The sequence below is a fragment of the Passer montanus genome, unplaced genomic scaffold (assembly GCF_014805655.1).
Source record: "Passer montanus isolate IOZ18808 unplaced genomic scaffold, ASM1480565v1 scaffold61, whole genome shotgun sequence".
In the NCBI taxonomy this organism is placed as follows: Eukaryota; Metazoa; Chordata; class Aves; order Passeriformes; family Passeridae; genus Passer; species Passer montanus.
In genome coordinates this window covers 4,395,957-4,409,905 of record NW_024371149.1, presented here as the reverse complement: position 1 = coordinate 4,409,905, position 13,949 = coordinate 4,395,957, and the positions used below count along the sequence as shown (strand labels likewise).

Genomic DNA, 13,949 nt, shown 5'->3' with positions numbered 1-13,949 from the left:
ACTAAAAGCTTTAAACTAAAACCCTCAAATTGGAGCTCTTCCAAATTTCAAGGCAATCTGCTGCTCATATCAAAGCTAGTCTCTCCTTTGAAAGATATAACAATACAGAAGAGATGCACTTGTTAAAATGCATATTATAACTTCTGCACCAATCATTTCCAGCTGTGCAATGCTGCTGATATCTTCAGGATCAGACTCCAGTAAGTGAAAGGTGAAAGCTGGAAGCTTTAATTCTCCTGTTACCAAAGGCAGTGAAATTGCCAACCCAAGAGGAAAAAGTACCAGATGGAGATCAGAAGAAAAAGTCAATTTTCATGGTGAAGCCAATCTGTGGAGGACAACTGTGAGGCCTATCTGTCCTCACTCCTGTGGGGACTTGATACCTGCAGCAAACAGGTTTCAATGTCACAGATGTTGGTTTGAATAGCCAAAGAGCATTTCTACAAAAAAAGTGTGTGTTTGACAAGAGTGCTCAATTCTCTAAACATCCTAGGTTGAATTAGAAGTCCTTTAGTTTTGTGTTCCTATCTCCACCTCTCCCCCTGCCAAAAAGTTAACCCCAAAGAAAGTAAGTTCAAGTGTAGCTCCAGACAATTAATGGCCTTCATGACACCAAGAGAAATATGCATCTGAAATCACAAAATCATGCAAAACCAAGAAGCCCAAACTGAGGAGTATAGGGAAAATTGCTTGGGGAAACAAGGAACTAAACAACAGAGTTGGAAATACTTTTTACATGAACTGGAGGCAGCAGTGGAACATTGAAAGAGATGAAAATTCCCTTCAGGGAATTGAATTTGTTCTCCTGCCTCAAGCATCCCCTTTCTTAACCAGCATTTGTTTCAGAATATAATGAGCATGTTCAACAGACACTCAAAAGGAAAGAAAGCCCAACAAGCAAGTATAGCAACAGATGAGTCTATCAAATGAGACAATATCTGGGCTCCCCAGCAAGCCACCCTAGGAATAGCTGCCAACACTTAACTCTTTAAATATTTCCTTCACTAAAATACCCACATAAGATATACATTGTGGGTTCATGAAGGCTCAACAGGATTCAGCCTAGCTCCAAGCTGATCCCAGTAAAATACAATGTAAAGTGGAGGGTACAGTATAAAACCAGTCAACAACAAAAACTGAGTTCAACTTGAAAGGCTGGCTGCGATTTTGCCCGCCCATACAGTATCTGCTTGTTGTTTCTACCATTTCATATTAGAAGCGAGTCCCTGAAATAGTAATGGTTGACACAGCCTGAAAATCTAGACAAGCATACTTAGTAATAATGTTCCTTCTGATCTCTGTACATTTCCATTCCAGAAAGATGCCTTAGATCAAGCAAATCAGAAAGAAACAGTCTAAAGTTATGTTATCTGGCTTAAGGAAATTTGTGGCAATATTGTGCTCTACACACAGAAAAATGTTACATATTAAACTTACTGGCATAAATACCCATTCTTCCATGGGCCAGGAGAAAAGCACAAGGGGCAACACTGTAGTAATCTCACACATCTCAGCTTTAGGATCAACCTCTCTCTGAAGCTGAGGAGGTTGCTGATACCCAGGTGTTTTAACTCGGCACTGGCCCTCCCTGTGGGCTTCATGCAAGTTAACATAGAATTTCTTCCACTCCAAGCATCTCCAGCTTTTCTCTGGTATGCAAGATTAAAAAGGAGTGGGAAAAAATAATTCAATATATTACCTTTTCAGGAGAGGAAAGAGGATTTACTGGCTATAATGTCTGGGCAAAGGCAGGGTTCACTGCTGCTGCAATGCCAGAGCAACACTCCCCCTCCCACAATGGGACTGTCTCTACTGTGTCTCACAATGGCAGTATCTGAGCAATTAAACTCACCACCACATGCTCCACCCTTTTAAAAAGTCTCATTTGTTTGGAAACAGTGACATCACAACTGCCATAAAACTCTGATTTCAGTCATGTCTTTTTGATTCAAGTCTTGACACCACTTAAAGTGTGAAGCACTGACCTTCACTGCATTAAGGAAAGCATTTAGGAAAGAATTCACACCAAAAAGAAGCATAATTATTTAGCATTAATAGATTAAATTACCTTTTACAAACAAGTGATTTGAGGAAAAAATAAAGCAATAATTAAAGAAGATTGCTAAAATTAAATGGAAGATGTGTACAACCCATTACATCTAGATTGGATCTGGAAAAATTAGTTTTCCATATATATACCCACACTTATTAGCAATTATGGAATTTAATTAAAATAACAAGCATCCAGTGTTCACTTACTGTGAAACTAATCAGCTTCCTTCAAGCACTCAAACATGTGCTTAGTGCAAGTTCCCATACACAGAATGGATTCAGCGTGCTCAGGTTGAGAGTAACCAATCCTGAGTCCCTGTGTTGGTCTAACTCCAGAAACTCAATTTAAAAGCTGATTTTGATCAGCTGAGAATCTGCACACAGATCTGCTGCATGCAAGTAGAAAGAACTCCTGTTTAGATTGACAAAATTACAGGGCATGTTTGAGCTGAGAACATGCTTTGCACCTTCTTGCATCAAGGCTACAGAATTATTCTACTGTCTTCCACACACTTGATCCAAAGCACAAACTGAAGTCCTGTTAGGCCTGTCTCAGGCCTAGGCTGCCCTTGGGATCACATGGACAATCCAGCCAGGCCACACATCTGGCTCCATGGTGCGGGGCAGCCAAGCATTGGCCTGTAACAGCTGGCAAGGCACATGCTGTAAGCCAGGGTGCTATGGACATTTGGATGGTACATCCTTAGGCAGGTTAGTCCCTGCCAGGCTGGGCAGGCTGTCCCTGGAAACAAGTGGGTCTGGAATCATTTGCTGCTCCCAGTTCCCTTCAAGAACCTTCTGCAGACATGGCCAAGCTGTTCCTCCAGACACACATAGTAAGCACAGCGTATTTCAGAAGGGAGTGTTTCAAAGGGAACCAAGAATGAGGTCCCACATGTCAGTGTTAAAAACTGAGAACTCCCTATTGCCAGATCAGGCAAAGAAAAAAAAATACTAAAAAAGTACTCCAAAGCAAAACCTCCACATGTCTCATTTCAGCTCCCTGCTCTAACCAGCTAACCAGTGTGTCCTTGCCAGACTGGAATTAGTGCCTTTCCTGAAACAACAGACCTAGCAACAAATGCTTCAAAGCTGCACACATGCAAAACACAATGAAAGGTAAGGAATTCCTCAGGGCATAAGCCGGCAGCTGTAACCCTGAACATGCCAATGTCCATACGTAACATCCACCAACTCCTTGTCAGCTCAGCCCTACCTCTAGACGGATGTTTAACATTTCCTTCCTCCCTTTCACCCCCAACACATTTCTCCAAGGCTGCACTCCCTTCCCTACTTGGTGTGGAAAAGAGAGCAGCGTGTTCAGAAGCCTATTTAGGAGGAATGCAGATAAGTGGCAACCACTTCTGTACAGCCTGTCTGGATTATCTCACATGCTCTAAAGGTTTGAATACTCCCCCTACAAAGGCAGGGGCAACAAACAGCTCATTAATAGTTCTGAGAAAGGACACATGCTCTTAGGTCACTGGTATCTCAGCTAAGAGTCGTGGGCAGCCGTTATTTTTGGTGGTCTAATGTGAGTGTGGGGAAAAGTCACTTCCTTTCTTCTCTTGTTATTACTGACAGCTCCAGTGACTTGCACAGGATTTTAAAACAATTGCTAGGCATAAGATGAACATTCAAAACTTATTGTGCTTTTCCCTTATATTCCTAAGATGTAGACTCCTTTATTTTTCTCAGTTTCAAGTTTTTCACATTTTCAAAGCTTTCTCTCTAAATACAGCAGCTTTATGTGTTTTGTGGATGCATTTAAAAGAAAAATTAAATTCTTATTTATATTAGCATAAAGTAGGAGCTGAGGCTATCAGAAAAATTGCAAGCTTTCAGACTGAAAGGATGATTAGCAATCACAAAACTTACTTTTCACCTGGTCAGATCTTACACATCACCAGCAGCACTCATTTGTTTCACCCCAGCTCAGACCCTTCCTCACAATGCCATCAGTGTCCCTGACCCAAATGCTCCTCTTCAACGAGCCATGTCAGCAATATGGAGTCTCAAATCTGGAAAGTGGGCAAAGAGCTGCACTGCAGACAGTGCCTCCCACTAGCATGTTCCTCTGCTTAAAGGAACTTGCTGGAAAACACATCTCCTGTGCACTTCTCACCTCGCATCATATAAAACATGACAAGAAAAAAACAAACTTATAATAGAGCAGGCAGCTCAGGTTAACCCAGGCAATCAGCTCTGTCTTCAACTATTATTATTCTCTTATTCTGGAATACTGAAATATGTTGTCTGTCGTTTTTATTTTAAGGGTTAAAGAACATCCTGTCATTCCTCCTGAAGACATTATGCTCCTAAGAAAAAAAGTCACAAAAAGACTATGAGCAAGCAAGCAGAGCACACAGTACAATCACACCAATTCTGTACAAGACAACAGCTTCCACACACTGTTCTGCAAGTGTTAAGACAGCAGAGAGAGAGCACTGAAAGCTTACTAAATGAAACAAATGGCATCATTACATAACAGCTTGGATAAGGTGTTCTTATAAATAATTGAACTTACAGCTGTTACAATAAACAAACACAACACATTTCAAATGCAGTACTGCTTTTCTTTCTTTAAATATAGTTTGTGTCTGTTGCCTTCCAAGTGGGTAAAATTACATTATCTGGGGCATAGGTGCCAGTTTTTGTGCAATATATAAGGAATGTGCCTCAATAATAAAAGTTAAATAGGAAATGTAAACTAGGAGCTACAGCTTTAAGAATTCTGAGATGCTTTTGAACTAAGTCATCTTACAGTCATCAACTTCAGAGTAAATAAAGTTTACTGCAACCTGAGTTGACTCAGTTCAAGGTTACCACTTGTGGAGCAGGGGGCAGGAAAGAATCTCCTGGGTCATCCAGCCTACTCCCATGCTATTGCAGGCAACTGTGTCATACAACCCTGTGCAAGAACACTTCACATGCCAGCTTAAAACTGCTAAAATTTCCCGCCTCCACTGCCCTTCCTGGAAGCCTGCTCCAGAACTCATTCCTCTTACGGCATGAATGCTGTTTCACATTTACAACCTAAATCATATTCATGAGCAGCTACAGACAAATTGTTTTGCACCAACAAAATTTTTCTGTCTAAGCAGGTCTTCCTCCTTGCACTCAACCCCTATCCACGCATTTTTAGAAAGCAATTGCACCTCTGAGTCTTCCTCAGAAGTGCAATTGCATTCCCAAAGAAGTTGGCCAGCATGCTGTCACCCATCTCATTAAAATCTGGCAAATAGTGAAAGACCTTAAAAGGTCGACAGGACAAAGTCTAAACTCCACTTAACGTCACAAAGCCAGCGAGCAGAGCCTACAGCCAACATGCCCAACAGCTGAACAGCAAGGCTGAAAAGGTAAATAATCTCATTTTGTCCATTCTACCTCTGACCTGCATACTAAAATGAATTTCATGATTAGTGCTAGTTCAGATAGTGATTTGATGTCTATAGGAACCTCCCTGCAAAGAAACAGACTACAATCATTTCATACTAGCCACTAAACCTTCATTAAAAGCACTGATTTATACCTGGAAGACTGTGTGGATGAAAGGTGGCTCTTGCTTGAACCATCAACCTCCTGCTCTGCTGCAGACTCAGGGTTGAAAAACAGCCATCCAGAAGGTTGTTTGGATCACAGCAGACTTGACATGCACTTTACCACCGGTTCCCTCTGGATAAGAAACTGCTCACATCCCTGCCTTACAATCAAAAACTTTTCTTCTCCTGACAATAGACTCTCCTGACAATAGACTCCAAATACACTGTAACTGGGCTTTGACTTCCTCCTGACTCTGTAATGACTGCCCTCTGTCTTTAGTGTTTGGTGCCTGAGACTTGGTGACAGTAACCCTGGCCCGTGTAGGTGTCAGCTGAAGAAACAAATGCCTTTCTGCCACACCCATATGCCCAAGCAACTCACATGAACATTTTGAAATTTCAGAAAGAAAACCAACATTTTACAGGATATTTCAAATAAAGTCTCATCTCTATCTTAGCAAAAGACACAAAGTATGCCCAAGCAACTCACATGAACATTTTGAAATTTCAGAAAGAAAACAAACATTTTTCCAGGATATTTCAAATAAAGTCTCATCTCCATCTTAGCAAAAGACACAGCACTTGACAGCAGCAGAAGTTGAGATTTCTGTTCAGATTTATCTGCAATATGTATGATCATATCTCATAGATGGAAACACTTTACAAACAAGCTGATGTACATCCTATAAAAGGGAGCTCACAGGACACAGATCTCAGGCTGCCAGCTCTAGGGAAAGCTGTAAACAATTTAACAGCATACCACAACCCGGGACTGTTCAGGACACTCAACTGAGATTCACACGGGAACTGGGGCAAGGAGCACACAGCTACCAAAATTGGAATTTATTTACAGGTAGAGGGTAATTCATTCCATGACACCCAATTTACCTTTGTTGCAAAAGGAAAATCTTTCAATCTGCAATCACCTAGCCAAGAGGATGCTGGCTTTGTACTTCAGCTGGAAGAAATGGAGGATTCATTGAGTTCAAGCTGTTGTGAGACTACTTGTAAGAGCTGTGCAGCTGGGGTGCTCTGGGTACTGCACCTAACTCTCTGCAGACCTCTGATATGGGGCCACTTGTGCCTCAGCAGAACAATTGCTGTAAATAAACAGACCCAAATTCCAGAAGCCCTAATTATGTATAACAATGAATCCATTCAGCTGACAGCAGGATTGAGGGACACAAACACTGCACTGCATTTACTACAATGAATGGCATTCTATAAATACAAATCAATTAGATCATCTAAACAACATCCAGCAGATTCTCTTGCATGACTTTGTATAACAAAGACTACAAAGGCTGTCTTCACCTTTATCACACTCTCTCAAACAGTAAAGTAGTAAATAAGAGGAAGTTGCACTAAGTAGAAATACTAATTAGAGAATGACTAATGTCTCAAAGTTCAAATCCAGTTTACAAACATTTCATAAAAAGTAAAGAGAAGACTGATGCACCTTTGATATATAAAACAGATACTTTAGATACTTTAATGCTACAGACCACTTTACACCACTCCAGACATATCCTGAGATTTCGAGTTGCGTAAGGCAGAGGAATTGTGCCGGCCTGAATGAGTGCTTACTGTGGCAACCACACCAAATGTTAATTATAGCCTCTTCTAGTATTAGCTGTTCTGAAGCTCTGTATAAACACTCAATAAGCAACAGCTAATACTTTTCAAGACATATAGTTGATAGTCCTATTTTATACCAAGATGGAAGATTTGGGCCTCTATCCTATGCAACGTCCAAAACTAGCTGATCTGGCATAGTGTAACAGGGCCTTACAAGTATCAGTCTTACAGGTTGCTTTTTATAGTTTCAAAATAAGAAAAATCTGTTTGAGAGTTTGTCTCCTTTACAAACAACTGCAACAACCTCCAGAGAACAACACAGAGCTAAGTCTAACCAAAGCACACAGGGAGCCAGGCATACAATACTGCCAACACATCTCTGACGAGCCCAGCTGGAAGCAAGCTGAAATGAGACAAGGTCATTTTCCTTAGCCTTTTCCAACCTGGAAGCACTGCTATGCTAGCAAAATTGCCATGGACTAATTCATCTGCTTGGATATCAGACACAAAATGGTCTCAGCAAAACTAAGAAGGCTGGCCACTGGCTTGCTAGTCCTGATGGACTGTGCTGCCCTCAGAGTCACCTACATGCCAGAAGGAAGAACACAGTGACTGCTTCTCTACTCACTACTGAAAACACTCGCAGAAAACCAAACTGATGGGTGAAGCAACAGTCTGACATTCCAAGTGTCTCCAGAAATAGCAGAAAGTTACATTCCAAAAGCCAGTCCTCATCTTTACTTCCCTCTGACTCCTCCTGCCTCAGGTGACAAATTTATATATTGCTGAGAATTCCAATCCGTTCTCTTCACTTTCCTCTTAAGTAGCTGCCTCAGAATCTGCATTCAGGAAAGCCTTTCAATTTCTCCTTCCCATAAAAATAATTAGGAGAAAGATCCAATCACTAGGGTAAGGAAGCAAGGGCATGCCCATTTCCCTTAATCAGAACATAAACCCATGTAATGACTACTTTGATTTGCCTCTTTTTAATCAGCAACCGGAAATGCCAATCCAAATGAAAGCATTCTGAAAAGCACTGTGCACTGCCCACCAGACCTACCCACTCAGTGTATATTAGCATATGCCAGAGTCATATAAAGCCCTGGGAGTTCAGCTCACAGCAGGTCTAACAGACGTAGATGTGACTAACTGTGACTAAAAACCATACTGGTGTCCTTACCTCAATTCAGGCTTTTCAGTCAATGGAGCCATTTTCTTAGTCTCTTGATTTCACTCCATGAGAGGCACAAAAGAGTTAAGAAAACCTTTCACTGAGTTGCCCAGTCACTTGGCTGCTGAAGTGTAAGAAATTTGTGGAGACATCTCTTTCTTTCTGGCACCCTTAAATACTTTGCTCCTCCTACTGCTGTGCTTTAATTAGCCAGCTGGTTCTTAGTCACCCCAGCCTGTCACTAGGCTTGCTCACCAACAGCCACCCCCACCCAGCCTGCCTGTCACTGCCCTGCCACTGTCATCACGAAGGACACTGTCTCTTCCTGCAGCTCTGGAGCTGGGGAAGGGAAAGAGAAAAAGGTTGGAGGTGACATTCCATGGTAGCATCGGTATGGGATGCACTTGAGAAGACAGGTGACAGAAAGACCTTGAAGGGATGTTAAATTACAGAGAAAGTACTTGAAAAAGCACTTTTCTGGTTTTTTAAATCAGGCAGCATCCACCTGTCTAGGAAGGAAAATTTTCATTAGCACTGGACATGGCAGATCCTGTTTCAATGGCTAGGAGCTGAAGGGGCAGCTAAAGTTTCTGCTCTTGGCAGTTGAGATTTGTAGCATAAATACCTGACATGACACAAGGGGAAATTAACTGCTTGAATGGCTATTATGTATTATATGCCCACTCCTGGAGCTTTGTAACAGGCATCAAAGAAGTTTCTGAGCCAGCAGCAGTACTAGGGTGTCCCTAGAGTGGACTGCCCCCACCACAGTGTGACTTGGCAACCTAAAACTTGCTGTGGACTGGAGATGACGGCAGCTTTTGGGAGAGTAAGGGTATACTGACACATCCCCTGACCTGGGCAGCCCATCAGTGAGGAAGGTGAACTGCAGCACAGAATCACCCTTCCTTCCACAGCCAATGTCTATAACACAAACAACTGGGACAAAGATTTCGTCAACTCAGACCATGGCGACTGGCTCATACAAGAGCAAGTGGTAATTTAATAGTGGAAATAATTTGAAGGAGGCCCCTAAGCCTCTTGGTACTTTCCTTTGTCACCAGCACTGGCTTTCATGACTGGCATTCCACTATGTCTCTATTTGCAGCCTGTCCCTGGATTTTGATTCCTCAAAGACACACGTACAGGCATTGACCTGCTGCCAAACTTACAGACTGATAAAATGTACTGAAAATTATTGCAAGATGAGCATCTCAGCATTCAAATGAGACCTAGAAAGCAACACAGATGGCAAGAGTTGCTGATTGCAGAAGGGCATAGAGCAAAACTGATTCTGTAGGTCAAAGCTTACACTACCGATTCTTTCAGTAAAAACTTAGCAAAGGACACAGAACAAAGGTCTCCAAATACCTACACATATAAACCCACACTGATCCTCTGTCAAATGCTGACTCAGGTTCAGTCATCAACACAAGCTCTCCTTTTTCCTCCCCAATAAATCCTTTAGCATCCCAATACTTACCTCCCACCAAATGAAGCATTTCATTGTAAACCAAAATAGGCATAACTCCAACTTGGTGTATTGGCTAAGGGGCCAGAAAGGGCTGCTCCATTTTACTTCATTGAAGACCAATCCCAAACCTCAGTGTGAGCACAGCAGTGGTAGTTCTAATCACAGCAAACAAAGGGCTATGCAGCCTACATTTACTACCACATCCCAAAGACTAATGTTGGGGAGGTAGAACCTGGGCTTTTGGTTTCATCTACCACAGCAAATACCAGACACTATTAGCAAAACACAGGCCTGGATCTAGGTTTAGATTTTAGTCCCTTTACATTTGAGGCATGTTTGGTTTGGGTGGAAGAGGAAGAGGGTCATTTCAGACATATCAACAGTCAGAATAAAGGGTGGTGGAAAACAATATGTATGTTTTGAGTGGTCAGATGCTATCTCCTATTTACAAAAAAAATGCAAACCAATCAACCAAACAAAAAACCCTAACCCCATGTGGCTCTCAAAAACAAAGCAGAAAAGCCAACAAAACCCCCCACATTCTCCAAAGTAAGCTGTGCAGCCATCATCAACTCCAATTATTTGAAACATACTTATTTATATGAATAATATATGAAACAATATGAAACACAGTTTACACAGTATGCAACAGGAGATACCCCTTGGAACCCAAAGACAACCTCCTTGATATCCTTCATGTCTGTTGTGAAGCCTGGACCACATGAGAGCAGGTCAGTTGGAAGCTGTATTTGCTGTGTAGCAGAGGATTACAAACAAGCCCCTGATAGTTTGCCTTCAGGTAACAAAAATTACAGTGATTTAAAAAAAAGCATACTGTAAAAAATAACAGCTAGTGAATGAAAGCATGACACCTAGGGAGAGGCAAAGTAAGGAAGGATCCAGAAGCTGGCTCAGGTCCAACGTTAGGATGGTCAGATCAAGATGAGGTTTGAAACATTCCTGGTCTTTGCAGAAACCAGCGTTCAAACAGCTTGGCAAGGAGGGAGGGGTTTCTGTTACAGACCACCACTTGAATGGAAAGCAGAATTTTCACAGAATTCCACCTGGGTGAAAAGCACCAAGCTTTGCCTGGCTGCAGGGCCCCAAAGCTTGGTTGTTTCTAAAGTCAACCTTGAGTACAGGGTAAAAAGCTTTATGAAGTGTTGATGTTTTACCATCAACCCACTGTACTAATGTACTGTGCACTGCAATTTTCCTGGCATCTGCTGCTGCACAATCTTGGCTGTTTTTCCCCATAATACCATGTCTTTGTGAAAGATAATTTCATCATGGTAGTGGAAGGAAATAGCAAAAAGGAACAAATTCATTTTCTCAACAAAGGAAATATTTGGCATGACAGAAGTAGATGCTGGTTCTAGGATTTCTGGACGCCTGCTCTAGTAGTCACTGGACAAACCTGCTTTCACTGGAGGGAGTAATTTTACCAGTTATAAGCTACCCTGGAAAGTTCTGTTGCACAATCCATGCTGTTTTTTTTTTATTTTGGTAAATATCACACAGCTATACTAGTTCTTTTATGCCACCCCAATACGGGACTAGGCTTTCCAGTTACCAGAAGAAGGCAGAGATGCTGTGACATGCAGTTTAGAAAAGGAGATACTTTTGATAGCTCTGGGAAATGCTAAACAAAAGTGATTAAATTACTTCATTCTGCAGATGGAAGAGGAAAGCAAGCAAGCTTACATCATGCTAGTGCTTTTAGTTCAGTTCCAGGGTTTGAATTGCAAAACAAAACTCAGCCAAAATAACACGTTGCTGCCAGAGTTCCACCCAGTACTGTCAATGAGCACAAACTCATTCACCCAACATCCTTGCCCTGCTTTGTTACAAAACAGCCACCCAGGTTGTCGTTAGGACAGTATGACAGCACCCTCCCTGCTATAAAAGATGAGCCCCACCTTGCCCTGAAGCTCCCAGCACGTGGACCCCTCTGACCTGAGCCTGAATTCTGCAGCTCAGTCCTGCCCAGCTGAAATGCAAGGGAAGCAGCACCACTGCAGAATGAAATACTGTCATCAGCAGCCCCTATAATCTGCCAGGCTGCTCCTTCCAACTGCACAAGGACTCAGGAAGCACTTCCAGCTGAGTCTGCATGGCATGAGGGGGTCAGACCATCATCAGAGATTGAGAAAAATTCTTTGGAAAGATGTATACTTTTATACTATGTCTTTTAAGAGCTCTAGATAGGAACCTAATCTGTCAGTAGGAGCAAGTCTTCAGGACTGAAGTTAAGGGCCAGCAAGAGGTCCTTGTAACAACAAGGTATGTACTACCCCAGTGAAAGCACATAGCCTGCTAAGCACAGAGAAAGAATAGCAGATAATAGAAAACAAAGTGCTAAAATAATTTCTCAAATGGCTGAGAAAAGCAAATGCAAAATTTGTCTTCCTTGCTGAAGACTGGAGAACTGCCCAAGTGTCTGTTTTGGCTGTTGAAAGTTAGGGCTGTACTGGAGATCAGTGATGCCCCATTTTAAACAGAACGACATACCACCTGGTAGGATCACAGTTTACCTGCACTCAGGATCTACAGCACCTTAAGGGAAACCTCAGTGAGAGACACGGCACCTACTGCTGTTGTCTTCTGACTGCCAAACTCCACGGGAGGTGGACAGACTCTCTTACATCAGCACAAGCTGGGAGTGATCAGCTGTTTAGCAGGCACCCGAGTAGAACATTTTTTCCAGCTCCTACTGATCTGCTGACCTATTTTAACTCCTATGTATAAAAGAAAGTATAACCTTGCTCCTCTTCATAGAATAGCTGCTGACCCTCGTCCAAGCAATTTTGTGGAATTCAGGACCTACTAACTATACAACACTATATGGGAAAAACTTGGGGCTCAGCTATGTTTACTCTTAGGAAAGTCCTAGGAAATGAATGGCAGTTACAGAATAACACTGACAAAGCATGCATCCTCACCTACACCTAAGCATCTCCAGCCCTTTGTACCCTGTGCTGCCACGCACACTCAGGCAAAAGGGAAGCAAAACTTGCATGCTGGGATTTGTGGCATATGTGCCAAACTGGGGTGTGGGACACAAGGAACTCAATGATCACTGGATTGGTTGTGCTCCTCTACTACAAAACGACATAGACACTTCCTAAGCTTAGTTTAGGCCAGAGCTGTGCTTACTGATCCAACCAGCACCTCAGACAATGAAAGGCACTGCTGACTGCAAAGGCAACAGAATACACCCCAATCAATATTAAAAGCTTCTGTAAAGGCACCAGCTGTTTACCACTGCTCTTAACCTTTGTGCTGTAGAGCTTAAATGAACCTTAACGTAGTGTCAGGACAAAAATCACTTCCTATATGACACAAAAATGAGCTAAGTTTTGCAAAATTCTCTCATTTTTCTTTGGACCCAAAATACTCACATGACAGCATAATCTCTGTGCCAGCACCTGAGTTTACTGCCTCTTCCAAAGACAGTGATTTACTAAGTTGCTGAGAGTAAAAAAGGAGATACAGGAGTGCAGTAAAGAAGGGAACTTGTAGAAGCGGAAAAGAAAATTTAAACTGTGTTCTCTCTCCATCTCAGTATTTTCTTGCAATGCTTTTTCTTGCACCCTAAGTGCTAAAGACAAATGAATATCAAATCAGGCTACCCACAGCTGATCTTCTGTTCTCCAGGAACAGAACTACAGAGCCAAAAGAAGCAACATGTCTTCCAGCAGACAAGCCTGGGCATTCACAGAAACTAAGTCCCAGCAGTTCTGTCAAATGTATTTGTTGTGTGTGTCATTAATAAGCAAAAATCCAGCCCAAAACACCAGGCTGAGGAGAAATTTAGATTCTAACTTGGTCAGCTGGCCAGTTACATTCGTAACTATGAAAGCTAATGAGAGACTAATCATATTTCACAGTTCACAGCTGAAAGTAATTTCCTTTAGGAATTAATGATGGTTTAAATAATTTTTTTATTCCTCTCCCATAAACTGTGGCTGTCACAGAGTTTTGAAGGCCTTACTTTAAATCTGTCTTCAAAGAGCAACCCTTTGGTACACGTGTATTGAGAGGAAAAGTGCTTAAACCTCTCCAAGGGGAAGAAGAGAAAAGCTGATCTTCCCTCATCCCCCCACTCCCAACCACACAAACATTTCTTGTC

The 13,949-nt window shown here is 42.1% G+C and overlaps 1 protein-coding gene across 50 annotated transcripts in view; it reads right to left on the bottom strand.

The window, feature by feature from the left end:
• The window catches only part of SORBS1 (sorbin and SH3 domain containing 1), a 160,619-nt gene that overhangs the window by 65,837 nt on the left and 80,833 nt on the right, over nucleotides 1–13,949 (bottom strand). For 22 of the 50 annotated variants that reach the window (XM_039727371.1, XM_039727387.1, XM_039727376.1 and 19 more), the window contains exon 1: nucleotides 8,353–8,508. The exons of 4 other annotated variants lie outside the window; for them this stretch is intronic. In XM_039727371.1, coding sequence (XP_039583305.1) covers nucleotides 8,353–8,384 — 32 coding nt within the window. In that variant the 5' untranslated portion in view covers nucleotides 8,385–8,508. Of the gene's footprint in view, nucleotides 1–8,352; nucleotides 8,509–13,949 lie in introns of those variants that run through there. 24 more of the 50 variants (XM_039727407.1, XM_039727411.1, XM_039727413.1 and 21 more) reach the window with 3 other exon arrangements.